Raw genomic sequence first — 27,140 nt, 5'->3', positions numbered from 1 at the left:
ACGAGGTACCATACTCCCACCTCAGTACTCCCAGCACCGAGGGCAGGACGCAGGAGACCAGCAAACACTTCCAACTCTTTGACTCTTTAGTGAGGAACTGGATATCAGGGCCTGGCTCACCTGGAGCTCAGCTGGCTCACTGCACTCGGGAAGGGTAAGTGATGGCACTGCAGACACCCAAGTGGCCAGAGCACTGTCTGCACCTTCACCAGGGAAACAGGGCTGGAAGCTGCGCTGTTTGGCAGCACCTGAGCCAGTCTGTACTTTCAAGGGCCACAATGACCAGTCCCAGCAAGTCCCAGGCATGGGGTGCCACCTGTGCCATCCACAGGAGGCTTGCTGGAGGCACCCACATGCCACTGTCCATGCCAGCAGTGCCCAGAGCCATTCAGAAGTGAGGACGGCGCTTCCGACCCGTGTATTTCGTGTCTGCTCGCACCTCCCTGTGGGAAAAGCAGGGAACAGCTCAGCACCACCTGCAGGTCACTTGGGCAGGCCAAGGGAGCAGGTTTGTGGCAGTTTAGACAGGTGACACCAGGCCAGTCCAGCCTCTGAGGCAGGACTCAGCTGAACTCACTTGCCCTGGCGCCGTCTACGCTCCTTCTTCTCCAGGATCCAGTCCCGGCTTTTCTTCACAGACTTGCCCTTGACATTCCTGAACCGTGTCCTGTGGGGAAAGTGGACAGCAGCTGGAGAGGAGCTGAGGTGTGGGGGGCACAATTCTCTGTCCTAGATTTTCACCCTGAACTGGATCACAAAAGCAGTGAGTTTCCCTCCCACCACCCCTGGGCAAGAGGCTTGCATTGGAGCAGGTGTCCAAACTCCAGACACACTGGAGAGGGAGGCTGATTCCAGCCCTGGCTCGGAGCTGAGGGATCCTGACCTGTGAACATGCCACACCAGCAGCATGCTGCACTCTGGGATCTCAGGGGATTACAGGCTCAGGCACAACCACCTTCCCCTTGTCTGCTCTACTCCAAACAAGGCAGTCAGGCTTCCTAAAAAGTTCCCAGCTCTGCTACTGCCCTCCAAGACCAGATGCTCCTTAGACTAAGTGAGCAGAGAACAGCAATGTAAGAGGCAGGAAAACACGTCAGCCACAAGCTCCTGGCAGCCACGACGACTTTCCTCTGCTTTTTGTTTTGTCTCTCCCACTGGCTGCAAAGAAGGGCTCCTCCCTGCACCACTGCTGTGGGAAGAGACCAGCAGCAGAAATCCCCCAGGCCACAGCAAAGCAGAGCTGAGCAAAGACTTGGGCAGGAGGAAGATGTCAGGACTCAGGCACAGCTGCCTGCCTCCACGAGCCCTGTAAACATTCTCTCTCCAACACCACTGGCCTCAGCTGGAGAGCCCAGTGCTGGACAGAAAGCTCTAGGGTAAGCACCTACAGCCCCGTGGAAGAACCCTAGGAACTCACTAGTCCTTTTCCCTGTGTCCAGGCTCTTGGGAAGGTAAAGCAGCTCTCTCCTGGGCTGCTGTGAGTCCTGTCCTTCCCCTCCCATTGCTTCTCACACAGCAGCAGTGTGGTCCCCAGTAAAACTCAGCCCTCAAAGCCCCCCAGTGCTTGTTGGAGAGAACCTGCAGCCTCACCCCCACACGATACCTCTCATTGGTGAACTTTGCCTGGTGCAGCTCTTCATTGGCACACTCGGTACCAAGGCCCTGGAAAGCAAAATTGGGAAGTTGTGTTCTCCTCTGGACCAAGCACAGCTTTAGTCAGCCCATCAAAACTAAGAGGAATGCAGGGATCTGCAAGGGGAAGGACCAGAGCAGGAACAAAATGGTCTTCCAAAAATCATGGCAAAAAAAAAAAAAAAGCAGATGTCAGAAGAATGGCTTTAAAGAGGGAAGGGTTAGACTGGATATTGGAAGAAATTCTCCCCTGTGGGGCTGGTGAGGCCCTGACACAGGTTGCCCAGAGAAGCTGTGGATGCACCATCCCTCTAAGTGTTGAAGCCCAGGTTGGACAGGGCTTGGAGCAACCTGGTGTCTCCACCTATGGCAGGGGGGTGGAACAAGATGAGCTTTAAGCTCCCTTCCAACCCAAACCAGCCTGTGATTATAAGAGAGCAGGGCTTGGTGACTGGCAGAGAATGTATCAATGAAGTCACACCTGCACTCACAGTGCTCCCACACTGCCCACACTCTCCCACATCATCCAGCACCAGAAGAGCAGCTCTGCTGCCTCATGGACACCCTCACCTTTGGTAATGTGCCAGAGGTCCCAACAAAGAGACAGAGGAAGAACCTGAAAGAACAAGAAAAAGGAGCATGAACGTGGGATGCAGCGAGTCTCAGTCTCCAGGCAAGACTGAGATGGTTTATAACAGAGTCAGATCTAAGTTTTACCAGGACTGTATAATGCAAGAGAGAACAGCTCAGGGGGAAAGACAAAAAACATGGGAGAAAGAAAAAGAAAAATCACTTCTAAACCCAGGCTTCACCCCAAACACACACAGAGGTCCAGGACTCACTTCTTGGCTTTGGCGCTGTTGGGGTAATCAACCACCATTCCCCCAGTAAATCCAGCTCTCATGGCTTGGGCTGTGATGAGCTCCAGCTGGAAAAGCAGCAGGTGCAAGGTTAATTAGCAAGGTTAATTAGCAGTCATTCCCCAGGAAAGCCCAAGGACCACACCTGGTTGGGCATTCCCAGGACAGACTGCTCCTCCTCCTGCTGCTAAGCTCTGCACCTGTCTCCTGGTTCTGCAGTACCACAGAGGCACCAATTCCCTGCCTGTGTTGGATCTCCCTGCTCCTCAGTCTAGCCTGGGTGAGCTGGCAGAGTGGATTCCAGGAGAGGGATACTGGGCTGGATTTTCCAGACCTGAGTTAAAGTGCAGTGCTGATGACTACAGCCAGTCTTCAAACCCACATTCACATTGTGTCCTGCCACTTTAATTTTAAGACCCAGCCCAAGATAATGTAAGAAACAACAGAAATTGCACAAGGTATCCTCCTTACAGGTTACTTTTTTGTCTCTTGAAGAGCTTTACCAGTAGCAGGCAGGACAGGGACACAGACTTGATGTGGAAGAACATAATGCATTCACACCCCAAACAGTGAACTATTTCTCTGCCTGTAGCCCTTCCCAAGTGATTGATGGGCTGTACCTGCTCTGAGTTCTCGGGGTACAACTGCAGCACAGCTCGGGATCCTCGGGCCTGCAGGAAATAAAGCTGCTCACACACCTGTCTCAGTGCAGGTAACCCCTCTGGGTCACCCCATCCCAGACACGAGCTGCCTCCTGCCCAAAACCTCCAGGACAAGGCTCCCAGGAGAGCTGCTCAGCCAGTGAGGCACAGGGGGAACACACCAGGTAGCACAGAATCATGGAATTGTTAAGTTTGGAAAAGACCACCAACTCCAACCTTGATGAGAAGCAGCACCAGGCAAGAAGGTAAGCACTGGGTGCCCCTGCCAGTCCCACTTCACAGCAGCACTTACTTAAACCAACCGAGAAATATCTTGCTAAAAAGCACCAGCAAAGACATAAGAGCAGCAGAGACCTGGCTGGTAGAGGGTGGCACTTACCAGGGCAGTGTAAAGAGTGGAGAAGAATCTGTAGAGGCGTTTGGGGGGGCTGTGTGATTTCTTGTCAGCGTTACAGAGCCACTGCACTGCAGAAATGCTGAGAAGGAAAATAAGACCCCCACAGGACAGAGTTATTGGTTCCTTCACAAAGCTTGCCACCTCCCTTTGATCTGAATTCCTGCATTAGGCACGTGCTGGGCCTCAGGGAAATTATTTTATTTCCTCTGTGCTGCTTTGCCTTCTGTTTCACAGTTACACAAACCCCTCTGGAGACTCACTGTGCCAAAACTTAACACAATGCATCAGTTAAAGGACAAAAGCATCACCAAGCATCCTTTTTAGTCCAAGTGCTCAAATAGAATGACAGAATGGTTTGGGTTGGAAAGGACCTTGAAGCTCAGCTTGTTCCAGCCCCTGCCATGGGTAGGAACACCTCCCACTATCCCAGGTTGCTCCAAGCCCTGGCCTTGGACACTTCCAGGCCTGGTGCATCCACAGCTGCTCTGGGCAATCTGCCAGGGCCTCACCACCCTCACAGGGAAGAATTTATTCTGTATATCACACCTAAATTTTCCCCCTTTCATCTTGAACCCATTACTCCCAGTCCAATCATTACAGTTCCTGAAGAGCATCAGAGAGCTCAGCTGTGTCCCCTGCCTGGTTTTCCCAATGAGCAATCTAAACCAGCTCCCAACTTCTTCCCAACTGTTCTCTAAGCAGATAAATCCTTCTGTCCCCTTCATCCCAAAACCAACCATCAAATCCTTGATCCAGGGACAGACTTTTCTAAGCAATGCCACATACTTTGTTTTCCTCCTTGGTGCAGGTCTCAGCCATCCTGACAACATCCTGTTTTACTTTACTTTTATTTTCTTCAATAATATTCCTAGCTCACCAGCACAAAAGGACAAGCATCACTTGGCAAACAGCTTTCATGAGCTGCTTCTACCATCCAGAATCCTGGAGGTTTGCCCTGGAGTGATGGAGCCAAGTTGCACAGAGCAAAGTGATTTACCAGATGTGCATCATGTGTACTGTGCTGTTCCGTGCAGCAGGAGAGCTCAGCTCCATGCACAGACTCACCTGATACAGCCATCAAACATGCCAGGCCTGAAGGGAATGCCGTGACCCACATCTGCAAGGAGGAGGTCTCCTTCCACCTCCCGCTCCACAGCCACATCTGCACAGAACAGAGCACAGCTCAGACAATCAGCTCCCACCTTTGGGGCCTCTGAGGGTCCCAGGGGAGGCTGTGCTCACCCAGCATGGCAGGGCTGATGTCCATGCCGATCCAGTAGTGACCCTCCTCAGAGATGTAATCCCCACTCAGCCCTGAGCCGCAGCTGAAAGGAGGAAGGGGGAAAGTGCTGGGGTGATGGGGCTGGTCTGAGGCTGCTGCTGGCCAGATACACCCAACTTTACAGCAGCCTGTCGCTCTTCTTCAGCCCACAGAAGACATTAGCGCTGTGGGAGCCCCCTTGCCCTGTGCACCCCTGATGCTCCATGTGCCATGGCACCGGGCAGAGCCCCGCTCACCCCACGTCCAGGAGGAGGCACGCACGATCCTCGGGCAGCCCCAGCAGCTCCACAGCACGCTCCGACATCTGCGACTGGATCTCCACCACCCGCGAGCTGAGGCACAGGCAGAGCGCGGGCGATGTGCGGCTGCCCCACGGCGACATCGCCCCACACCGCCAGATCCGAACCTCGCGGCGAGCCCCGAGCGCCCCTCCGCCTCTCCTCGGGATCCGATCCCGAACCCTCCAACCCCGCCCCGCCGCTGGCTCTGACCCCCCAGGCCCTCAAGCAGGGCCCCAGCACTCCCGGCAGGAGCCAGGACCAAGCCCCATCCCCGGCGGGTCCCCCCGGTGTCCGCCCCGTGACGGGACCGCGCCTCACGCCAGGCCCCACAGCGCCGGTCCCGCCGTACTTGTGGGTGTACTTCCGCGCCTCGGCCGCGTCATAGAACTGAAACGAGAGGGCGGCGGTGGCGGTGAGGCCGGGCAGCCCCGGAGGAGCCGCCCCGGAGGAGCCCGGTTCCCCTCCCCGCCCCGCTCACCAGCTCGGGCGGCCCGCGGTGTTCGGGACGGCGGCCGCTGCCCGCCATGCTGCGCCCGCGTGACGTCACTGCCCGGCGACCAGCCCGCTTCGTGACGCCACCGTTTCGCCGGTCACGTATCCGCTACGTCACTGCTCCGCGCCGGCCGCGCAGCATGGCGGGGGGCGGGCGCTGGGGCCGCCATGGAGCCGGCGGTGCTGGGCCGGCTGCGCCGGCTCCTCCCCGCGGCCCCGCGGCCCGGCTGCGCCCCGCCGCCGTCCCGAGCCGCACAGACGGGCCGTGCTGGAGCCCCGCGGCCGCGCTCCGACCTCTACGAGGTGCTGGGTGTCCCGTCCACGGCGACGGGGGGCCAGACCAAGACGGCGACCTGCGAGCAGTCGTTCCGGTACCCCCCCGACCGCAACGCCGGCAGCGCCGCCGCGGCCGCGCGCTTCGCCGCCGACAGCGAGGCTTACCGGGTGCTGGGCAGCGCCGCGCTGCGCCGCAAGTACGACCGCGGGCTCCTGGGCGCCCAGGAGCTGCGCGGCGCGCCCCGGCCCTCGGGCCCCCCTCCCGCCGCCGCCGCCGCCCCGCCGCCGCCGCCCCGCGCCCCCGCTGCCCGCACGGGGCCCTTCCCGCCGCCCTTCGACTTCGACGCCTTCTACCGCGCGCACTACGGGGAGCAGCTGCAGCGGGAGCAGCTGCTGCGGGCGCGGCGGGAGCAGCTGCGCCTCCGGCGGGAGGAGGCCGCCACACACGGACGGCTTAGGGCGCTCTCCGATCTCTCCATAGGGCTCCTCTTTTTCCTCAGTGTTGTCATCCTCTACGGTCTCAAGTGATGCCCCCGTGGCGCCCAGCCAGCTCCACGGTGTCCCCAGGGGGCTGGGGGTGGCTGACACTCTGTATCTGCTGTTCAGGCTGTGACATTTAACTCTGCCAGTGTGACCTTCAGGGACGGTATGTGAGCAGCAGGATTCATCGGCCCCTCTGCCAGCGTGACCTTGAGACACTCGGTGCCCCTGGCTGACACAGGATGTGACCTCTGGATGTCCTCTGTGTGTCCTGGTCCACAGGCCAGGCTGGGCTCTGCTGTGCCCCTTGCACGACCTTACAGAGGTGCTGCAGGAGCTCTGCCAGCTCTTCATGTGCCCCCTCAAGCAGTGCCACCTGCAGACACGGTGCCTGACAAGTAAACACAGTTCCTGGACTCTGGACTGGGATGTGTCCCCACCTTTGGCACAGCTGTGTGACCTCGGTGTGCTCCAGGAGCCTGTTGTGAGCCACAGCAGAGATTAAAGGCTGTCAGAGCTGGTGTGTGCTGTGTGTGTTCAGGGCTGCTGCACTCACTCATGCTCAGGTGTGCCTCTGCTGATCCCAGACCTGCCACCTCTGTGCTGTCACACCTCTGATGAACCACATCTCTGGGGAGTTTTTGGTGTCCAAACCCCTCAGAATGGCAGGTATAGAAATCTTACATTCAGACTTGAAACTCGAGCCCGTGGTGGCTCGTGCCCTGCTCAGAGTGTGACATTGCCTGGAGGTGCAGCTAAAGCACCTTGGTGTCTCAAGTGCTCTGTCCTGTCTAGGGCCTGCCAGGAACTTTACACAAGCCCCCTCCCCCTGAGGCTTTTGGCCGTGTTGCACCTGTGAGCACAGAGCTGTTCTCTGTGTTTTACAGTATCTCAGCATCATTTGCACAAGTGTATTTGCCTATTTAAATACTGAAGTGTTCTAAGAACTAAAGATTGTGTTTCCCAGAAACTTTTTTTCTCTCCCTGGGTGAAGGTCCACCCGTGCCATGCTGCTGCTACCTGGAGGGAGAGGAGTTTTGTGGCAGTGGCCAAAGACTGGGTTTGCTGTCAGAGGGGTGAGCAGGAGCCCAACCCTTGCTCCCTCACAACCCAGATCCTGGCTTGTGTTTCATCCCAGCACAAGAATATTAAAAGTGAATACCCTGTGTTTTCCACTGTGGATTTCTGTGATCTTGTTGGGAGCCTGAGGTGGTGGCACAGCAGGGACCACCACATCTGCTGGTTGTGCAGGATTGCTCTCTGCCTGCTCTCCAAAGCCTTGTGCCACTTCCAGCTGCACACTAGAGGCTGCTGCATGCTTGGAGTGAACTCAGCCTGGGGGCAGAGTGATCTTTGCAGGATCCTCCCTTCAGAGCTGCCAGTCTGTCCCTGGGATTAGAGCGCTGAAACATCAGCGTGGGAGACACAGGAGCCCGGAGTTCTCTGGCTGCAGAGGGAAAGTCTCTGCACTTGTGGCTCTGGCACTTGCTGATGCATTTTCATGCTCATCTTCATTCTGTAAACCAAATCACTCAAAAGATCAGAGGTGGGTTTTTTTTTTTGGCAGAATTTGGCAGGAAACATTACTTTCCAGGCTGGAAAAGCTAGCAATGTCCATGGGAAGCAGTGGACACTAGGGAGCAGTTGTTTAGCTGTACCCTAACAGGTGTTTTGGGCAGTTCCTGCTACTGGTTCTTCCTCTTCAGGTCTCTTCAGGTCTCCACGATGTATCTTGAAGATTAAAGACATCCAACCATAAACTGCTGACAGAATGACACATCTTTCTTTTGGTGGGGCTGGGTGGTAAATATTCCTTGCACTTGCTGGAAAACGGGTGAGGGACAGGCAGGTGTTTCACATCCTTCAGCCAGTGAAGAAGAGGGCAGGGAGGAGAGTTCTGTTTCCCTGGCTGGGATGGGTGAGCATCCAACCTGCAGTCAGCAGAGCAGGGTGGCTTCTCTGGACTCTGAACAGGAGCAGCCTCCTCCTGTTCCGTGCTGCCTGACACCCAGGGGTGGCTGTGCACTGGTGACATCCCCCGTGCTCTGCACTCACCTGCCTGGACAGAGGAGGGTGCACTAAAACTCTTCAGTGTCACCTTTACCCTAGTCAGGCCTGACTGCTCCTCTGCTCTGGGAAGGATTTCAGGAGGCTGGAGCTGCTCCAAATGCCCAGACTGCCAGCTCCCAGCACACCACTGTTCTGTCCCTTTTCCTCCTTGTGTCAACAGTGTCATCGTATTCCTGTTGTTCCCCAGTTGTTTCCCTGATGGAGAGGTGCCAGGAGCAACTGGGTTTCGTGCTGCTTTCCTTTAGCCAGGTGAGCACAGCCTGTGTAGATGCCAGGGGCTGATGGTGACAGGAGTGTGAGGTGGCAGGGACTGTGAGCTGTACAGGACTGGAAGATCAGCAGAGGATAAAGCTGAGTAATTCCCTGTGGCCTTTAGCAAATCCTACCCCTCACTTCCTCGCTCTGTGGCTCCACATTTCACTTGCCTGCAAGTGATGTGTTCTATCCTTGCTGGATGCTCGTCCTTCACTCTCTTACCCCTGGCACCAGGTTTTGCCAGCTGTGTGTCACCAAAAGGAGGGTGAGTTGGTGGTGAAGCCTCAGCCATCCAAGCCCGGACTGCTCTACCCTGCACCTTCACCCCAGGGGGTTTTCTGGGTTCTTTGGTGCTGCATTTTCCCACCCTTAAATCACTGACAATAAACATCAAAGGGAAGCACCAAGATCTGAGTAGTTAACAGTCACTTGGTAATTTGATGCTGTGACAAACTAGGAAATCTAACCCTCCAGGGAAATTTAAACAAGCTGGATGAAGCCTGATGGCCTCAGTGTTGAATTTTCGTGGGCTGACATCCCATAACTGCAGGTTTGGGGTGCTCAGCTGCTCCCCTCAGCTGGGAGTGTGGGGTCTCAGTGCCTCATCAGGGTCTCCTGGAAAGGAAGGGTCAAACCTGGCTGCTGGCAGATCTTCGTGCCTGCTGGGCTGGGCAGATGAGGAACAGGGAGCTGCAGGCTGGGGGAGCAGCAGTAAGGGGTGGCTATCAGCCTCCAAAAGGGGCTGGTCTGGCAGGGATTGGGATGAGGGGACAGCCCCTGGAACAGCCCCAGTTCTGTGTGGGCAGACTCTGCCCTCCCAGGGAAGGGCTGCTACGGTTGTGCAGCACCCGAGGATGGGGGGGCAGCTCCTCCTCCCTTAAGCAGCATCCCCTGCGGCCGCTCCTTGGTTAATAGAGTTAATTGTTAATAGACCTCCCTCACCAGCCCCGGTGCCTGCTCCGGGGGCCCCAGCTGGGGCACATGGCACCCCCTTCCTGGCTGGTCCTAGTCCAGGTTTGCACCCCTTTGTGCACCCCACTGCCTGGGGGATTTCAGGGGGAGTGGGGGGCAACTTCTTCTGGGCTGGGGGCTGCTCCTTATCCAGCCTGGCTTTGACAGAGCCAGGCATGGGGGGCACCCCCAGCTCCCTGCCCAGGTTTGGCTGCACACCAGCTGGCAGAGGGGCTGGGCTGGGCCCGGGAATGAATGTAGGTGCACACCCAGTGGCAACCTCTCCTCCTCGGGGTGGGCAGGAACACCTTTACCCTCCTTGGCTGCATTCTGCAGGGCAGGGACAGGCAGGGAGAGGAGGGGGTCACCCAGTCTGGCTCCTGCCTGTGAGCCAGTGTCCCTTCCTGCCCTGTGTAGAACCTTGCCCCCAGTCCCAGCTGGCCCATGAAGGGCCTGGAGCTGTCGGTGGCAGTGGGCAGACAGAGACCACTCAATCCCCAGGGAACAGGGTGCACCAGGGTGCACAGACACCCCCTGCCAGGATCACCACAGCTGGGGTGCCCCATCCTGCTGTCCACAGCCAGAGCCAAAGGGCACAGCATGGAAAGAGCACACGTAGAGCATGGAAAGAGGCTTTATTTAGGAAGCATGTGGCACACCCAGCGCTCCTGTGCCCTTTCCCTGCTATCCCTCCCAGCTAAGCCCGCTGACACCCCTACAAGGCACCCACCCCCACTTCCTGTCACTGCTCCCCTTGCTGTGGATGCAGAGACCTCCCCCCTGCAGCTCCCGAAATGCAGGACCCCTACCCAGCCATGGCACCTACCCCAACCGAGTGCCTCCATCCCTCAGTGAGCACCCGCCCCTGTGCCTGCCCCACACACCCTGCAGCCCTTTGGAGCTGTGCCTACACCACCCCCCACCCCTGTTCTTCCCTGCCCACGGTGTTCCTGCACAGCTCCCGTGGAGGCACAGGAGCAGGGACATCTCCCATCCTTGCCCTGCTACCGGTGTGGAGGCTCCTGCTTCTGGTGTTGCGGCTGCTGCTGCCCGCGGCCAGGCTGGGGGCTGAGCAGGGGGATGTGTCCAACGAGGCGCAGGGGAGAGCCCAGGCTGGGGATTTCGGAGCTGGGGGATGCTGGCTGCTGTTCCAGGGCTGGGAGATGGTGCTTGGGAGGTGCGGCCGGCACGGGAAAGGGCGCAACAGCCTCCGAGGGGATGAGGAAGGCAGGCACGAAGCCGTAGGAGAGATCAAAGGCTTTGGGGGCTGCTCCACTCTGCAATGGTGCAAGGCGGGCTGGTGCCATGCTAGCTGGGGCACCTGGGCACCCTGCAGGGCCCACAGGGTCCCTGCCCACCTGGTCCTTCTGCACCTGGTCCTTCTGCAGCAGCTCCTGCAGTTTCTCCAGCTGCGTCCGGCAGACATGGGAGCGTGTGCGGCTCTGGCAGAAGGACTCCAGAAAGGACTCGAGGGGCAGGTCCTGGGTCAGGAACTGCTTTATCTGTGCCTGTGGGATGGGCAGTGGGATTAGAAGGAGCATCCCCATGACTCTTCTGCAGGCCCTGGTATATGGGAGGGCATGGAGAGCACAGGGGTGCTCAGCTAACTCACCTCTGACTCTGCTTCGGAGGCATCAAGCTTGGCTTGAAGCTGGCCCAGGGCACTCTGTGGGCTCCACTTCTCCAGGTAAGCCTCTGTGTGTCAGAAGGGGATGGGGCTGCCAACCTTCCCTGGATATCCCATTGCTGTCTTTCCCATCCCCAAGCATCAGGTCCCCCCCTCCTTGCACAGAAAAAACCCCAAACACATCCCTGGAGCCACCTGCACACCACGGCTTCCATCCCACCCAGCCACAGGCTGCCCAGAGAAGCTGTGGATGCCTCATCCTTGTAATTGCTCAGGCCAGGTTGGACTGGGCTTGGAGCAACCTGGTCTAGGAGAACAGCAGAGGGTGGAATGAGATGACCTTTAAGGTGCCTTCCAACCCAAACCATTCTGTGATTCTATGAGTGGTCCCAGCTAAGGATTTGCTATGTCACAGGGAGCATTACCTCCCACCACTCCTGATCATGGCTGAACCATTTCCCTGGAGTAGATCTGAGAATGCTGAGCCCACCTGGACCCTCATGTTAACAGGGGTTGCTCTGGATGTGCCAGGCTGTGCACACCCCACTCACCCAGGCGCTGCTGTTTGTCCCAACATGCCTCTCGGATCTCCTGCAGCTCCTGGTACTTGATGGCCAGGGAAGCCTTCCCATCCTCCAGCCGTGGGCGCAGGGACAGATTCACCCTGGCCTGGGTGCAATTTGAAGCCAAACACATTTCCCGCTCCAGCTGTAGGCTCTGGAACTGTGGGAATGGGATTGGGGCCGGGTGTGTCAGCAATGAGAGAATTGGCAGAACCAGACCCAGCACCTTGCAGGGTGGGGGGCCGTGTCCATCCGGGGGTGAACCCTCTTTTTCTGCACTGTCTCCATCCCTCTGCTTTGCCTGGAAAGGGGATGGATGCATCCCGGCGGAATGCAGCGGCTGGAGCCAGGCTACGCAGGGTGGCTAAACCTGACCGTGGCAAACCTCAGCTGGCCAGCCCCTCTGCAGGGAAAGGGGCTCGGCAGAGGACATGGATGTCACGGAAGGGACACGCACCCTCCCCTCGCTGCGCACACACCGTCTGCACTCGGGGCCACCTAGGGAAGATGCCGAAATGGAGCCGAGAGCAATTCCACAGCAACCTGCGCCCGTTTCCGCAGCGGAGCCGGGAGGGCGCGGGGCTCATCCCGGCTGCGGAAAACGAGAGCGGGCTGGAGGGAGGGCGAAGGGCCCGCAGCGCATCTCGGGGATGCGGGGGCAGTGACGGGGTTTGGTGGCCAGGGGTTTGCAGCACCGGGAGCCCCGCGCAGCCGCCATCAGGACCCCAGAGCGGAGGCTCCCCCGCCCCACCGGAGGATTCTGCGGCTCCTCCGGAGCCCTCGGCATTACGGGCGGCAAGGCGGGGGCAGCCGGGGCCGGGCAGTGCCGGTTCCCGGGCCGCGGGCGGCTCCACCTTGCGCACCGGGACAGGCCCAGGGGAGCGAGCGCCGCCCGGCTGGACCGTGCGGGATGCGGGACCCGGCCCCCCGACCCCCGCCGTACCTCCCTGCTGAGGCGGGCGGCTCGCTGCAGCCGCGGCTCGTCCTGCAGCAGCGCCCGGAGCTGCGCCGTGCTCAGCGCCCCGGGGCGGCGCGGGGAGCCGGGCGGCGCCGCGGGCCGGGACATGGGCCGGCTCCGGGATCGGGATCGGGACCGGGACCGGGACCGGGACCCCCGCCGCCGGGAGCCGCGCGCGCCGCCTCGCGCCCGCCGCCCCCGCCGGTCTTAAAGGAGCCGCGGCGGAGCACGGAGCGCTCCCTTCCCGCACCGCGCCGCCCCTGGCCGGGGACACGGGCGCTGCTCTTGCTCCACGCACCCTGCAGCCGCTGCGCGAAACCCCAACCCTCTGGGAGCACCCTGCTCTCGGCTGTGCGCAACCTGCACCCCGCTCTGTGCACCCTACATCCCGCTATGTGCATCCTGCATCCCTCTCTGTGCATTCTGCATCCCACCCTGTGCATCCTGCATCCCTCTCTGTGCATCCTGCATCCCGCCCTGTGCATCCTGCATCCCTCTCTGTGCATCCTGCATCCCTCTCTGTGCATCCTGCATCCCTCTCTGTGCATCCTGCATCCCTCTCTGTGCATTCTGCATCCCACCCTGTGCATCTTGCATCCCTCTCTGTGCATCCTGCATCCCTCTCTGTGCATCCTGCATCCCTCTCTGTGCACACCCTGTGCACCCCACCATGCAGCCCTCTGTGCCCATCCTGCACACCCCTATGTGAGTCCCTCCTGCTGCCACCATTTCTCAAACCTCTCAGGATGGCTCCCAGTGCCCACTGGACTCTGTGGCTGGTGGACCAGGGATGGGTTTTCCCTGAGTCATTGGTCCTGGAAGTGAAACTCATGGCTGTTACTGTGCTGCTGCAGGACAAAACCAGACAGGGTTTATGAAGTGCTTCTCTGACAGTCTGTCCTGGCAGTACTGGAACAATCCTGGGACAAAGGAGCTGTTCGGGACTCTGTCCTGCAGCCTCACTGCATTAGCTCTGTCTGGTCTTTTTCTGGCCAAAGTTCATCTAAATCTAATCCATCAGAAACTTGGATATGGTGGTCCCTTTCCTGTAGTTAGTTCATCAGTCTCTCTTAATTCAAGTGGAGAATTCTTAATTTCTAACACCTAGCCTACTTCTCCTTTGCTTCCATTTAAGTTCATTGCTTCATGATCACAGCAGACAGATCTACTGATGGCTTTGAAATCCTGCTTCTGCAGGATCAAAGCATGGCAGTACAGCCAGGCAGCACAGAACACCTCCTGACAGCTTCAGCTTCCTAGCAGGAGCAGGACCCTGGCACCAGGACATTGCCTCAACTTCTGACTCATGACTATGAGTGCAAGTGATGATGTAGGATCAGTCCTTCCATGTTCCAGGTCCCTCCTGAGCACCCCTGTGCAGAGTGGAGTTTGGTTTAATTTTCTTACACCCATGAGAGACACTCAAGGCTTTCTGTCTCCAGGCTGAGTTTAGTGGAAGGTGTCCCTACCCATGGCAGAGGGTGGAATGAGATGGGTTTTAAGGTCCCTGCCAACCCAAACCAGGCTGTGATTCTATGATAAGCCTCAAGACTCCAGTCCTGGCACCTGCCATGGGATTTCTTTGCTCTCAGGGGAGAAGATCAGAGGTACAGAACAGATGTCATTACTGAAGAATGAGCTCAAGCAAGCACGTTTATTGGATGCCTTATCAAACACTGCAGAGAGGCTCAGAGTATATGGAAATTTGGGGCATGCAGCTTTTTTGCTTTCTGTGAGCTCTGGAGACAGCAAGGAAACTGATGTAACTCCAGGGCATGTGTGTCTTCCTCCTACAGGGAAGGTACATGTGGGATCCACAAATTTCATAAGTGTTTTTTTAATTCTTGATTATGAACATAATGACAAGGAATCATTGACAAGCACGAGGGAACGGAGCTGAGCAGAGAGGAATCTGGGGATTGTAAAGTGGCATTTCATTAAAACCCTGCTACCCTTGTGCTCCTCGCTCTGCTCCAGAGAGGCTCACGCTTTTTTGGCCATGCAGAGCCTTTGCAGAGTGTCCACTGTGGACAGGAGGAGGAAGAAGAAGCCCTAACAGTAGGAAGCTGGCTTGATGAGGATAAGAGAGGATTTGCAGTTCCCCTTGCACAGGCTGCCCCATGTCATGCCGCCCTTGTAGTTCAGCCGCACAGAATAACACGACGAGTACCACCACCCGCCCTCGTAGCTGTAGGCACAGTTCTTACTGTAAGTGTCCTGATCCCGATCCTTGGTGGAGAATTTCATGTTGTCGTGCATGTTGTTGGGATTGTCTGAGGTCATGGCATCCCCAGCTGTCCCATTGTAGGAGCCCAGCCTCAGCCTGTAGCCGTGGGACTCGTCTTCCACGCTGAACAGGTTGTAGTCTGCGAAGCTGAAGGTGTCTGCGGAGTCCTGGATGACAAACCTGACCTGGTAGACCTTCTGCTTGGCGATCTGGTGGATGTACTCGGTGCCCAGCCAGTACTCGGTGCGCACGTTCCCAAAGCCGAACTTGTAGGTGCTCCAGGACTCGGCCCAGGTGACTGGAGTGTCCCTCTGGTTCCTCTGGAGGACGGTCCAGCCCCCGTGGGTCACGTTCATCTCGCAGTACACCACCAGGTGATGGAGCCCTTTGGGCTGGATGATGTAGACGCCGCTGTGGCTTCCACGGGGGAGCTCACTGCAGTCCTTGGGCCAAGATGAGGCTGGAAACAAGAACTGGTTATTAAATCCCCTGAAAATGGGGAGATTCTTTTGTGTCTACATCCTTTTGCACACACATTCCCAGGCTGTATTCCTGCCATGGGATCACGGGAATAAATCAAAATCCTGACATGATCAGTGTGAAAGCTGAGCTTCACTTCTTCCTAAGACCAGATTCAAACTGATGGAGACACGCTGCAAAAATGTCTGGTGAGACCAAGCCAGGCATTGCTGTCACCCAAGGACCCTCATGCAGGGTGGGTTCAGTCTCAGTGATTTGCTTGTGTCATGCAGATGATGTATCACCACAGACAAATGCAAATCTGGGGGACAAAGACACTTGCACAGAGGTTTGGGGCTTTGCCTCAGAGAGAGGGTGATCATGACATCCAAATATCTAACAATTAAATCAGCCCTTGGGATGTCAACAGGGCAGAGCCACTGTTGTTCTCTGGCCTTACCCAAGTAGCTCTTCAGAGGTTTTCTGACTTGTTGGATTTGATTATGGCCTTCCCCAGTACCTCTGTCACTGGTTGTCCCCACACAGGTAGGGCCTATCTTTGGCCTTATGGGCTAATGTTGGCCCAGCCAGCTCAGAAATTCAGATCCACTCTTCTCATTGACTGTGCAGTGAAAATAAGAAAATGACTAATCACTACTTCCCATAATGAAGCATCACTTTCCAGCTGGGACCTTTATCTGGCTAATTCCCCTTGCAAAAAGCACCTCATCAAGTAGTGAGCCCAGGACACGGCTGGTAGCAGAAACCCCTGAGGTTATGAGCTTTGGCTCCTCTGCAGCCCATCAGAAAATCAACATTTTCCTGGGAGGAGCCAGTGCATGTGTAAAACGTGGCTAAGTTGAGAGCTCTTGTGAGCCCAGTGATGGTGACCCCTCCCAGGCAGGCGCAGGGACTCACCATGGCTCGCTGGTGGGTGGTGGGCGATGTCTCTGGCCTGTCGGACATGTCCATCACCATCACCTAAATGAACACAGGAGACAGGAGTGAGTGTGGAGAGTAAACTTGTCAGATGCCTGCTAGCATCTCAAACACTTCTTCTCCAAGGAAGAGCACACAGCCCAAAGACTCTGGGCTTGGTGTTGCTGCCAGTGAGGCCAAATTGTCCTTTCCCCTGGGAGCCTGTGAGCTCTGAGCTTTGGGCTATTCTCCTGTCCCTTATGGATAGAAGAACTTCATGCCACAGGCAGCAAGCAGAGGGGGGCCCTAAGGTTACTCTTGTTGCAGTAAGACACTCTCAGATCAGTATTTAGCCCTTCCTTGGTGTGGCAGAGGTGTGGGCAGGCTGGTGAGGATGTCAGCTGTGTAGGATCTGACTCACCAGGACCTTGTTTGCCTCTCCCTGTTGCAGGGCCACGCTTACCGAGCTCGGAGGACTCTGGGGGAGCATTCATAATGTCATCCATCGTGCCATTGAGGAGGTACAAGTTTCTTATGTCAACATCAGCAAAAGATGCTGCCAGGGCCAGCAGGCAGGTCAAAAGCAGGAGACAAAGGCACTGGGTAGCTGAAATGGAAAGAGATGGGAAGAAAGAGATCATAACTCTTCTACTGAAAAGCCACTAATCCCATTCAGAGTAAAACAGGAAAATAAAACTCTGTGTAGAGCTCCCTCAGAGCCATGAGCCCCATGCAGATGAGTTCAACTGTCCAGCTGATTCACTTCTTAGTTCCTACATAACATTTGGTATGTTGATATACTTCTGTTTAGGGACATTTTTAAAGACATTTTTCCCTGAAGCCCCTAGGGAAGAAATGATCCCCCCAGTGCCAGCCCTTCCTCTGGGGCTGCTCAAGGAAAATCTGCATAGGAAGGAGATGCAGGAGAAGGATCAGCCCCTTGTGAGTTTTCTGCTGGGGACAGCAAAGTGCTTTTGAGCATCTGACCTCCAGATCTGAGTACCTGTTCAATATCACACATTCAGCAGGAAAATTTAAAACATCGCTGTTCTAGTCTAGAGTATTTAACACTTTCCTTGGAGAACTGAAAATTGCAAAGAATGGTAAATATGAAACTCATCAGATGGTCTGTGTGGCACTCCAGGGCTTGCTCTGTACAACCTGGAAAGAACAGAGCGAGCAGGCTCCTGCCCCAGCTCCCAGCCCAGGGCAGAGCAGGCACAGACAAGGTGATGGACTCGGATATCCAGGTATGGGGAGGACAAACCCACAGCAGACAAAGTGCTGGGGTACCCTGTGTCACACACAGAGGTCCCATCCCATCCCATCCCATCCCATCCCATCCCATCCCATCCCATCCCATCCCATCCCATCCCATCCCATCCCATCCCACCCTACACTCACCCATGCCGTCTCCCTGGGCACCCTGTGGAGCACAAAGCTGGGTGGTTTTGGCCTGGCTGGAGGGGTGTCCAGCCTGAAAGTTATAGGGTTGGGCAGGTGAGGGGGTGGAGGCATGAGACCCAAACCTGGGCACTTGTTCTCTGGTTGGCAGCAGGACCAGTGGCTTAGGGCTTATTTGCTCTTCACCATCAAGTGATCAGTCCTCCGACAATGAAGTCTGTGAAGAGCTTTCCTCAGAGGCAAAGCAAATAATTTGGTGCCAATAAGCAAATGCCTTAAAATAACCACAATTCACTGTGCAGTGTTTCCCCAGGGAATGACGTTCTTGGGGCATCTCCACAGATGGTAAGTAAATACCCAGATGACTTTCACCCCCTGGATGGAAATCAAACATCAGGCGTAAATCAGTCTCTGCAGAGTTGACATTGAGCTCAACAGCCCCCGGGAACCCCACAGACCCTTCAGGGAAGAGGTACTCCAGTGTTCCTGGGAAAATGTGCCCTGAACTTCACACAGTTCCGCTCCAGTGCCTCCTGACACCCCTGCCCTGCTACTGCCATGCTGCCCCTTGTGCAACACGCACCGTGGTGCCCCCTGGCACCTTGCAGCAATCACAAGGGAGAGCTGGGCATCATGAAGTGCCACTGATGTAAAATGGTCTCACTTCAAGCCCCTCTCTGCTCTAGGAGTGCTTACACCGTGGATGTCTACAGAAAATGCCAGAGCTCCCTGTTCCCAGGGATGGATCTGCAGTGTTGTGAGTTATGAGGGCTCTGCAGACCCCTTTCCCCAGCCCTCACACCTTAGCACTGGGTCCCCCACAGCCAGCCCAGTTGGGGGGATTTGTCCTTTCAGGGTTAGCAGCTGTCATGGCCTGTCCCACCCAGGACCTTCCCCTGGGCTCCTGAGGTCAGTTTAAACCCAGCCCTAGACCTCCAGTCCTCATCTGAGCCACATCAGGAGCACAGTGGGGGATTCCAGTCCCCTCTCTGTCCCCTTTTTCTGATCTCAGACTCTGTGGATGGTTTATTTCCTGGATGGGCTGCTCACATCCCTGCTGTAGCGTATTTCCAGCCCTGCCCTGTGTCTCTTCATCAAGGATCCTGGATCCAGCAGTTTGCCTCACGTGGAGCTCACACTCAGCCCTTTCCACCTTGCTTGGACCTGGCAGGACAGACATCCCCTCCTCAGCTCACCCTTGGCTCCTAACCTCTCACCAAGCTAGCAGAGGTGGCATTGAAGGCTTCAGATGGAACTTGATCATAGAATCATGGAATTGTTAATGTTGGAAAAGACCTCTATGATCAGTAAGTTCAGCTGTCAACCCAGCATCAGTGTTCACCACCAAGCCATATCCTCAAGTGTCACATCCACACCATTTTTCAATGTTTCCAGGGATGGTGACTCTACCGCTGCCCTGGGCAGCCTGTTCCAGTGCTTGACAACCTTTTCCATGAAGAATTTTTTCCTAATATCTAATCTAAAACTTCCCTGGTGCAACTTGAGGCTATTTTCTCTTATCCTGTCAATCCAGGAATCCCTTACCAGGGATCCATTATCTTGGAGAGGTCTGGATGCCACTGTCCATCAAGGCACTGCTTGATTTCCACAGTGTGGAAAGTTGAGTGGGAACCTCAGCTTGACCCTGGGTTGCTGTGAACAGTAGATGTGGAGCTGTGCCATGAAAACAAAGTCTGATCAGAAACCAACACAGAAGAAGAAGGTAGAAGGGCCACATCTTCTTAAATTTGACTTGAAAAGCTTATGGAGCTTCCTAGACCCTCTGGCAGGAAGGACAGCCCTCCCAAATTCGTCCAGAGAGCATTTTGATCCGGAAGACAGAGAAACTGCTGGTGATCTGCAGGGACTCACCAGGCCAAAGACAGGGATTGGGAAGGAGAGTGGCCAAGGGACCCACAGACAGCTGTTTGTTAACTGGAGCCCTTGCTCAGAGCACACAGGCCAGGCTGCCAGGGGACACTGTAGCTCTGGCTGCAGGACCCTGACTGATCCTAAAACCTGCCAGTGGAGAGTTAGTGAGCGAGCACCCCTCTTGAGGACCTCAACTTGCCAATGTTGTGCATGGCACTGGTCACATAGACCTCTCCTCCTTTGCTGGTTTCTGTATATCCTTAAAAAAAGCTGAGTCTCTCCACTTCACTTTGATCACAGTTCTCCAGATTTTGCTCCAAGTGTGCAATTCACATGTAGTGTTTATGTAGGGACAGTCAATAACTGAAATTCCTCAGCATGGAGGGGGTTATTCTGTACGTCTCTGGCTGGAGGGACGTGTGTCCCTCCCCTCAGTTGTTCTGTCATGGGATCTGGAAACTGCTCCAGTCACAATCTGCAAGTGCCTCCTTGTGCCTGTGCAAATGATGAGTGTGAGCACACGTGGGTGTGTGCAGGGCCTATAAAGCCAGCGTGGACAGCTCGGCATGGGAGGCTGCACCGCTGGGTTCCTGCTCTCTGCGCAGCTGTGCCGTGATGGGTGAGTTTCCTGCTCAGGTACACCTCACTCTGGTGTGCTGCTGGGCTCAAATGAGGCCTCATGGGGTGAGTATGCAAAGGCACAGAGGATGATGAGCAGGACAGCAGCTGTGAGTTTCCCTGGGAGCAGGAGGGCTGCTAGAGCAAAGCACCAAACAACACAAACGCTTGGTGCCAGCCTGGCTACCTGTGCCATGTGTTCCAACATCCTGTCAGGGCTGGTTAATGTGGAGACCTAAGCTTCACCTTGGTCCTTTCCCTACTTGACCAAAGCATGTGGCATGTGTGGTTGCTCGGGGATCCTGCCCCAGGCATGGTGGCATCTCCCCCAGGAGTGAGTGCAGGCTGTAAGGGGGGGTGCTGTTGGTCAGCACACAGGGTTTGGGCTTGTACCCCTGTGTGGGCCAGGAAATCTCCTCCTGTCTGCTTGGGAGCAGTGCAGTAGGACCCATGGTGATGGGCACTTTCCTCCCCAGGGCTCCAGGCTGGGACACCCTGGCTCCAGCGGGACCTTGTCCTCCTGCCCACCGTGGTGGCCATGCTTCTCCTCTGTGCCAGCGCGGGCCCAGCCGCGCCCACTGCCAGCTCCCGGAGTGGTGAGTACAGGGGAGCTGGGGGGCACTGCCTGGGCACCCAGGGGCAGAGCAGGACCCTCAGGTCTGCTCTGTGCCAGGAAAGGCCAGCAAACACCCCAAGGGATGCACAGCACAGGAACTCTTCACACACACAACCCCTGGGCCACGGCTTTTGCAGCCTCGCTCCTGCCAGGTCGCCTTCACCCCCTTGGTGGGTCCATGCTGACACCAACAGGTTTTTGCCAAAACACCACAGCTTGGAAGGACTGCTGTGCCATGTTTGTGGGGCTCAGTTCTAGGAGAGATCCCCTTAGCTATTTGGCTTTTTGTTTAGCTCTTGTTGGATTAGGAACATCCCCTTCCTCCCTCCCTTTAAGGGAGGAATACAGTACCCAGAGTTTCATGGGTTGGATTGGAATTACCCACAGCAAATTGTCTCCCATCAGACACAAATCAAGGAAAATAAATTAGGTGGCAAATTAATTTGGCTAGTAAGTCATGAGATATCAGATAAATTATAACAAGCTGGGGGAATAGACCCCTAAAAGACCAAGGCAGAACTTATCCAGTGCCATAAACCCCAGGGAAAACATAAACTTTCATTACATATCCTCATCCAATGGAGCATTTTGGATACTTCTGGTCCCTGCAAGAGCTGCAGTTCAATATATCAAGGGTATATGGGCCAGACATACTTGTAGGACATAATTGGCAATCCTGGAAATTTCTTCACCCTTCTTTCCTTGGCAAGATGCATTAGAAGGCTCCAAATTAAACAACAAACCATGAGAAATAGGTTCCAGAGCTCTTGCAGAGGCCACTGGCTCAGACACCTTCAGGTTCCCTGAAGTGGAAAAGCCACAAACAGAACTCCTCCTTCCTCTCCTGAGTCCTCACTGATCTTCAGAAGCTCCTTGTTGTCCTGATAGACTCATGGCCCTTCTCTCTCCCCCCCACCCGGTGTTTGCTGCTGCAGCCTCAGGGTTCCCCCCGGACTGCAGCCGGCTGCGCAAGAACAGCCCCAGCGGGGTGTACGTCATCCAGCCCGCCAGGTCCCCGCCGCGCGTCGTCTGGTGCGACATGGACACCGACGGCAAGGGCTGGACCGTGGTCCAGAGGAACTCCCACGACACCGAGCTCACCTGGAAGCAGTCCTGGACCACCTACAAATACGGCTTTGGGAATGTGCACAGCGATTACTGGCTGGGCACCGAGTACCTGCACCTGCTGACGCAGCAGGGCACCTACAAGGTGCGCTTCGTGGTGCGGGACAAAACCAACGTCACCCACTACGCCGAGTACGACATCTTCAGGGTGGAGAGCGAGGCCAGCGGGTACCCGCTGAGGCTGGGCCGGCATTCTGGTGATGGGGATGACTACATGACCCTCTACCACCCCAAGAAGGGGGGAATTCATGACAACATGAAGTTCAGCACGGTCGACAAGGACCAGGACCAGTACAGCGGGAACTGCGCCAAGAGCTACGGGGGGTGGTGGTACAACAGGTGCCAGAACGTCCTGCTCAATGCCAAAAACTACATTGTTTGGCCAGGGTTCTGTGATAATGGTGACTGCGCATCCTCCCTCATCCTGGTCAAACCCACAGATGTGTGTTGACCGTTCCCAGCCCCCTGGGAGTGAGGGGGTGCCGCCATCCCCAGCTCAGTGCCCCATTCCCATGCCAGTCCCAGTGCACATCCTGCTCTGCCCACAGCTCCTGTTCCCTCAGCAGCTGAAACACGGCAGCTCTGGGGCTCAGGAGCCATCGCCCGGAGCGCTGGGCACACGGGCAGCTTTGTCCAGTGCCGTGATGCTGGCTGGCACTGGGGCACTGGCACTGGTTTGGGGTGGGTGCACCCACTCCCATCCTGGGGAGGGGGACATGGTGCCAGTTCCCTTCCCCTGCAGTCGGTGAACCCTGCTTTGCCCAGGCCCTGCTCCCTCCCTGGACACACCCCACACACCCCACAGCTCTGCTACCCACGGTGGGAGGAATCAGCTGCAATAAACCCTGGAGCCAGACTGCTGCCTCGTGTCTTCCTGCACACAGGTGTGGGGGGATCACTCTCTCCAGTCTTCAGGGTGGGAGACTTGGGGGAAAGTGTGTTAGGCAATATTCCTTTCCATGGCATGTTCCAGCCACTGGACTGTGGCTGTAAGGCTACAATTAGCCAACAGGGCCAGCAAAGCCCTGGTCATGCAAAACCCTCACTCAGTTTACCCCTGTTCATGGCTGGGTGGCTGCTCTGTGCTGGGAAAGAGGAGAAACCACCACAAGCTGGAGTGTGGAGAGGGCAGTGGACTCCCTGAGGGTGTGAGTGATGTGGGTAAGACAGTCCCATTATTCCCTGCTGCAATCAGGGAATGTGTCTAGGAAGCTCCCTTGTGATGCAGGGAAGTTTGAACTCGGGGCTTGAAAGAACCCACAGCTCCTCTTCTCACTCTGTGGAAGGAAAGCTGAGCTCAGGGGAGGTTTGTGGCTTGGAATGCTGAACAAATGGGACTCTGGAGCCTGTGACCAGGGTCCCAGGGCACCCTGCAGAGCTCCTGAGGAGCTATCAAGTTCTCAAGGAGCATTCTTTGGCAGCCTTGGAGGCACCTGCAGGGTGGGCAGCACTGCTTCACAGGAAGATGAAGATACGAGGGTGCTGCTGGTTGAGAAAGGCTTCCCATTGGAGCTGACTTGAGAGCAGCACTTCTGGACTAAGAGATATGTCTGCTGGTTTAAAAAGGCATTGGTGCTCCAGCCTGGATGCACAACCTAATAGAAGGAGAGAGGCTGGACAAAGGCTTGATAAACAGCATTCCACCCAGCAGCCAGCCCTGAGTGATGCTGAGCTGCATTCCTGGTCTCTGTTGGAATGAGAATAGTTGCACTCGATGATCCTTGTGGGTCCCTTCCAACTCAGAATATTCTGTCAATCTATGAGTGCAGCCAGTGAAATGTCTCCTGCTCTGTTCAGCACTGCCACACCAACATCCTCCCCCTGCCCAGCATCAGGAGACCACATCACAGGTACCGTGCCCACTGCTGAGCTGTCCAGTGCACAGTTATCACTGCACTGGAGCAATTTCACACAGAGCCAGCTGATCCAGAATCTTGAAATTCTGGGATCTCTGCCATGTCAGGCTGTCTCAGCTCTCACACCTGCCCAGAGAGACCAACCATATGGTGCTGTGTGGCCTTGCAGTACTGCTGTTCCTTTCCAGTCTCCCAGTTCTCCCGCAGTGTCCACAAGGTTGAGGCAGGATGACATCAGCCTGGCTTTCCAGGTCATGGCTGGCAGGCTTGAACTGTTCTGATGCTTCCCTCGCACCCTCTGCTGGCTGTGTGATGCTACATTCCCTTTCTGGAAGATCCCCACCTCGGAATTGCAGCCCTCTTCTTTTTGTCTCTAATTCCTCACTTGAGCTGTGTGAAAAGATTTTCCTTTGAAAACTTTTTCTTACACCAGAAGCTTCAGGTGTGCTTCTGGCAGGAAATGGGCAGCAGCTGCAAGGAGTTCCCAAATAAATGAAGGACACTATGCAGGTGTGAAAGTGATTTAATTCTGCAGGATGAACACAGACTGCAGCAGGGATATGTGCTGTGGACATGGCCTGCCCTGGGCTCAGTATAGCTTAGATCAGGTTAGTTGGTGATGATGGATACCTTTCTGCTGAAAACATCTGTACCCACAAAGCAAAAAGAGCATAAGACCATGCTGATCAGGAGGGTTTTAGGTTTCTGAGCACAGCATTCTCTCCAGAAGGAACATGCTTGGATACTGCAGCATTTATAAAGATGCATTCTAATAATATCTCCCCCCCACAAAACCCACCACAGGTGAATGGCCAGAGACAGAGCCAGGAGCTTTGCTACTTTTCAGGACAGGAGGAAAACAAAGCAGTTCTTGACATAGAGGAACAACCCTATTCCCCCCCGAGGCCTCATCATCAAACAGACCCCAGCAGGGCACTGGCCTGGCCAGGTGGCACCCGTGGACAGAAGGGGGAAGGAGCTCTAGTGGTATGCAGTTGGTTTGATGAGGATGGCCGAGGCTCTGCAGTTCCCCCGGCACAGGCGGCCCCATGCCAGGCGCCCCTTGGTGTTCAGCTGCACAGAGTAACAGGCCGAGTACCACCACCCACCCCCATAGCGAGAGGCACAGTTCCCTCTGTAAGTGTCCTGATCCCGATCCTTGGTGGAGAACTTCATGTTGTTGTGCACTTTCCTGGGATTGTCTGAATCCATGGCATCCTCCGCTGTCCCCGAGTGCGCTCCCAGCCTCAGCCGGTAGCCCTGGGACTCATCGTCCAGGCTGAACAGGTTGTAGTCTGCGAACTTCATGTTGTTTGCAGCATCCCAGATGACAAACCTGACCTGGTAGATCTTCTGCCTGGTGATCTGGTGGATGTACTCGTTGCCCAGCCAGAACTCGGCGTGCATGTTCCCAAAGCCGTGCTTGTAGGTGCTCCAGGACTCGGCCCAGGTGATATCCGTGTCCTGCCGGTTCCTCTGGATGACGGTCCAGCCCCTGTCTGCCCCACCCATCTCGCAGTACACCCTGATGGGGTGCAGCCCCATGGGCTGGATGATGTAGATGCCACTGGGGCTGCCAACTGGAACCTCGCTGCAGTCCCTGGGCCAGGCTGGGGCAGGACACAAGGGGATAGAACAAAAGCCTGGGCATCAGGACAAGATCTTGGGCAGGAGGGAGATTCATCTGGCCCGAGTGCATGGGGGATAACCAGCTCTCCCAGCCCAGACAGGTGAGACTGGGTTGGCCTTAACCCTCTGTTCCTTTTCTGTGTGGAAAACCAACAGGAGTCAGGCCACAGAGTGACAGAGCTATGCTGATATCAGTCCAAGAGGCTGAATATGGGCACCAGTGGATTCCTCTGGGTCTCCTGAACAAGGGGTTGTGCCACTACAGCAGGGTCATGCTGGGAGGAAGGTGAATAGGGCCCAGCCCCTGCCTGTGACTAAGGGAATGGGGGAAAATGATCCCTTCAAGCACAAAGCCACCCTTCCCAGCCTGCACAGTGCACACACACACACACATACACACACACACAGCACTGCAGCCTGCTCTAGGCACACCTTCACCATCCTCCAGCCTGGAGCAGGGCCAGGGCTAGGGACAGTGCACAGTCCTGCCCTATCCAGAGCTGGCTGAACACCTGCACACAACACCAGATGCCCATGGGATGCTACCTACTGGTTCTCTTCAGAACACTCGATGAAGTGTTGGAGGGAGATTTCTTGAAGGTGTTTAGGGTTTGTGTGTGCACAGAATGGCCTGGTGCAGCCAAGATGAGCAGGGAGGCAAGGAGCAGAAGACACTGAGCTGGTAGAGAGGGACAAGAAGAAAAGAAGAAATGTGACCATACCTCCCACGGCAGCAGCACTGAAGTTAACATGAGCCTGTGGGGTGCAGGAGGGCACTGAGCATGCTGGGCAGCATCAGGCTGCTCCCTGCAAGCTGCAAAGCTTGCCAAAGGAGTAGACAACCTGCCCTTTTCCCCTTGGACAAGTCAAACAGGTAGTTTTGGGCAGAGCAGAGTACCCAGCAATTCCACCCCTGGTCCCTGGAGCAGGCACCTGGCTGGGGTGAGCCAGAAGACAGGGGATGAGCAGCTGGTGCTCAAAGAGGTGACAAGTGCCCCTAAAGGGCACGGGTGCCACTGCTCCCCATCAGTGTGCAAGAACCAGTGCATGGAGCCTCTCCCTCTTGCTGAGCTGCCCTGCCTTTGCTCTCCCCACGGCTTCCCAGCCCTGTACTCACCCATTGCTCCCTCTGGGAATGCCTCTGGAGCCGAGCTCTGGAGTGGCCGGTGGCACAGAGGGATTTGTAGTGCCCTCTGCTCTGGGCGGGCTGAGTGGGTCCTACCCCCCCTTTTTCTGCTGGAAGAGATCAAGTTGGTTTCCTTTGTGCCTGCAGAAAACACCAGCTGAGGTGGAGGTGCCCGTGGTTCTGGATTGCAAAGAAAATAATTCCCGTGCAAGCAAGAATCCTTGGAATGGTCTCTTCTGTGAGTGCTTAGTGACTTGGATGGAATTTCCCCTGGGAATAGCATATTTGCAAACTTCGAAGAGTATTGCTCAGAAAACACTTGAATGCCACAGTCACCAGCCAGGTGGAGAGCAAACATAGGTCTGTCCCTGCCTCCCACCGCTGCAGCTGGTGCTGCCAGGTCAAGGGGCTCTTGTTTAATCTGCTCCAGCCCAGCCTGGCTTTGGGTGGGGCAGCAGAGCAGCCCCAAGATCCTCAGGGAGGTGAAGTGTTGTGGGGCAGTGT

General features: G+C 56.1%; 6 protein-coding genes and 1 non-coding gene across 11 annotated transcripts; 2 read left to right on the top strand and 5 right to left on the bottom strand.

Annotated features, from left to right (window-relative positions):
- Positions 1–73: 73 nt before the first annotated feature.
- On the bottom strand, positions 74–5,683 carry BUD23 (BUD23 rRNA methyltransferase and ribosome maturation factor). Of its 2 annotated transcripts, XM_005525877.3 has the most exons (12): positions 5,593–5,683; positions 5,464–5,501; positions 5,070–5,165; positions 4,794–4,876; positions 4,617–4,713; positions 3,534–3,630; positions 3,113–3,163; positions 2,475–2,560; positions 2,203–2,248; positions 1,604–1,662; positions 578–667; positions 74–443 (listed from the first exon to the last, which is right to left on the bottom strand). In XM_005525877.3, exons 1-12 carry the CDS (start codon positions 5,638–5,640, stop codon positions 389–391), a joined length of 846 nt encoding a protein of 281 aa, XP_005525934.2. In that variant the 5' UTR covers positions 5,641–5,683; the 3' UTR covers positions 74–388. The 2 variants fall into 2 exon arrangements, with proteins under 2 accessions (XP_005525934.2, XP_014110363.2); XM_014254888.2 differs by lacking the exon at positions 3,113–3,163.
- Positions 1,070–1,203, bottom strand: LOC148182643 (small Cajal body-specific RNA 20). The gene has a single exon (XR_015774470.1).
- A 91-nt stretch (positions 5,684–5,774) lies between the features above and the next one.
- On the top strand, positions 5,775–7,537 carry DNAJC30 (DnaJ heat shock protein family (Hsp40) member C30). The gene has a single exon (XM_005525982.3). The coding sequence runs from the start codon at positions 5,775–5,777 to the stop codon at positions 6,408–6,410; it is 636 nt and encodes a 211-aa protein (XP_005526039.2). The 3' UTR covers positions 6,411–7,537.
- Positions 7,538–10,403: 2,866 nt separating this feature from the next.
- On the bottom strand, positions 10,404–12,894 carry VPS37D (VPS37D subunit of ESCRT-I). 4 transcript variants are annotated; one of them, XM_088066240.1, is made up of 4 exons: positions 12,772–12,894; positions 11,817–11,988; positions 11,251–11,333; positions 10,404–11,146 (listed from the first exon to the last, which is right to left on the bottom strand). In XM_088066240.1, exons 1-4 carry the CDS (start codon positions 12,892–12,894, stop codon positions 10,643–10,645), a joined length of 882 nt encoding a protein of 293 aa, XP_087922366.1. In that variant the 3' UTR covers positions 10,404–10,642. The 4 variants fall into 4 exon arrangements, with proteins under 4 accessions (XP_087922366.1, XP_087922367.1, XP_087922368.1 ...); XM_088066241.1 differs by lacking the exon at positions 12,772–12,894 and having other exon boundaries at positions 10,404–10,915; positions 10,997–11,146; positions 11,817–12,359; XM_088066242.1 differs by lacking the exon at positions 12,772–12,894 and having other exon boundaries at positions 10,404–10,915; positions 11,012–11,146; positions 11,817–12,359.
- Positions 12,895–14,426: 1,532 nt separating this feature from the next.
- On the bottom strand, positions 14,427–17,953 carry LOC102103319 (fibrinogen-like protein 1-like protein). Its single transcript, XM_005525980.3, has 4 exons — positions 17,795–17,953; positions 16,854–16,997; positions 16,391–16,453; positions 14,427–15,473 (listed from the first exon to the last, which is right to left on the bottom strand). Exons 1-4 carry the CDS (start codon positions 17,796–17,798, stop codon positions 14,839–14,841), a joined length of 846 nt encoding a protein of 281 aa, XP_005526037.1. The 5' UTR covers positions 17,799–17,953; the 3' UTR covers positions 14,427–14,838.
- A 2,245-nt stretch (positions 17,954–20,198) lies between these two features.
- On the top strand, positions 20,199–22,626 carry LOC102103140 (fibrinogen-like protein 1-like protein). The gene is made up of 3 exons (XM_014254919.2): positions 20,199–20,285; positions 20,761–20,880; positions 21,836–22,626. The coding sequence occupies exons 1-3, from the start codon at positions 20,282–20,284 to the stop codon at positions 22,474–22,476; spliced, it is 765 nt and encodes a 254-aa protein (XP_014110394.1). The 5' UTR covers positions 20,199–20,281; the 3' UTR covers positions 22,477–22,626.
- Positions 22,627–24,386: 1,760 nt separating this feature from the next.
- Positions 24,387–26,812, bottom strand: LOC102102949 (fibrinogen-like protein 1-like protein). Its single transcript, XM_088066219.1, has 3 exons — positions 26,628–26,812; positions 26,061–26,189; positions 24,387–25,491 (listed from the first exon to the last, which is right to left on the bottom strand). The coding sequence occupies exons 1-3, from the start codon at positions 26,629–26,631 to the stop codon at positions 24,863–24,865; spliced, it is 762 nt and encodes a 253-aa protein (XP_087922345.1). The 5' UTR covers positions 26,632–26,812; the 3' UTR covers positions 24,387–24,862.
- Between the last annotated feature and the right edge of the window lie 328 nt (positions 26,813–27,140).

The sequence above is a fragment of the Pseudopodoces humilis genome, chromosome 23, assembly GCF_049639895.1.
Source record: "Pseudopodoces humilis isolate 2021_Gansu_Grassland_sample_001 chromosome 23, ASM4963989v1, whole genome shotgun sequence".
In the NCBI taxonomy this organism is placed as follows: domain Eukaryota; kingdom Metazoa; phylum Chordata; class Aves; order Passeriformes; family Paridae; genus Pseudopodoces; species Pseudopodoces humilis.
This window is presented reverse-complemented; position numbering and strand designations above follow the sequence as displayed.

What these genes read in the sequence shown, in the direction of transcription:
- BUD23 (XM_005525877.3), bottom strand. Translation starts at nt 5,640, where the DNA reads ATGGCGGGCAGCGGCCGCCGTCCCGAACACCGCGGGCCGCCCGAGCTG. An exon ending in CCACTCTTTACACTGCCCTG is followed by an intron (nt 3,164 to 3,533) that starts GTAAGTGCCACC and finishes TATTTCCTGCAG; the next exon opens with GCCCGAGGATCCCGAGCTGT. An exon ending in CGTAGACGGCGCCAGGGCAA is followed by an intron (nt 444 to 577) that starts GTGAGTTCAGCT and finishes CTTTTCCCACAG; the next exon opens with GGAGGTGCGAGCAGACACGA.
- DNAJC30 (XM_005525982.3), top strand. Translation starts at nt 5,775, where the DNA reads ATGGAGCCGGCGGTGCTGGGCCGGCTGCGCCGGCTCCTCCCCGCGGCC.
- VPS37D (XM_088066239.1), bottom strand. Translation starts at nt 12,150, where the DNA reads ATGCATCCATCCCCTTTCCAGGCAAAGCAGAGGGATGGAGACAGTGCA. An exon ending in GGACAAACAGCAGCGCCTGG is followed by an intron (nt 11,334 to 11,816) that starts GTGAGTGGGGTG and finishes TCTGACACACAG; the next exon opens with AGGCTTACCTGGAGAAGTGG. An exon ending in CCTCCGAAGCAGAGTCAGAG is followed by an intron (nt 11,147 to 11,250) that starts GTGAGTTAGCTG and finishes CCCATCCCACAG; the next exon opens with GCACAGATAAAGCAGTTCCT.
- LOC102103319 (XM_005525980.3), bottom strand. An exon ending in CCCAGAGTCCTCCGAGCTCG is followed by an intron (nt 16,454 to 16,853) that starts GTAAGCGTGGCC and finishes GTGTTCATTTAG; the next exon opens with GTGATGGTGATGGACATGTC. An exon ending in CCACCCACCAGCGAGCCATG is followed by an intron (nt 15,474 to 16,390) that starts GTGAGTCCCTGC and finishes TCTTGTTTCCAG; the next exon opens with CCTCATCTTGGCCCAAGGAC.
- LOC102103140 (XM_014254919.2), top strand. An exon ending in CACTGCCAGCTCCCGGAGTG is followed by an intron (nt 20,881 to 21,835) that starts GTGAGTACAGGG and finishes TTGCTGCTGCAG; the next exon opens with CCTCAGGGTTCCCCCCGGAC.
- LOC102102949 (XM_088066219.1), bottom strand. An exon ending in GAGTGTTCTGAAGAGAACCA is followed by an intron (nt 25,492 to 26,060) that starts GTAGGTAGCATC and finishes GTCCTGCCCCAG; the next exon opens with CCTGGCCCAGGGACTGCAGC.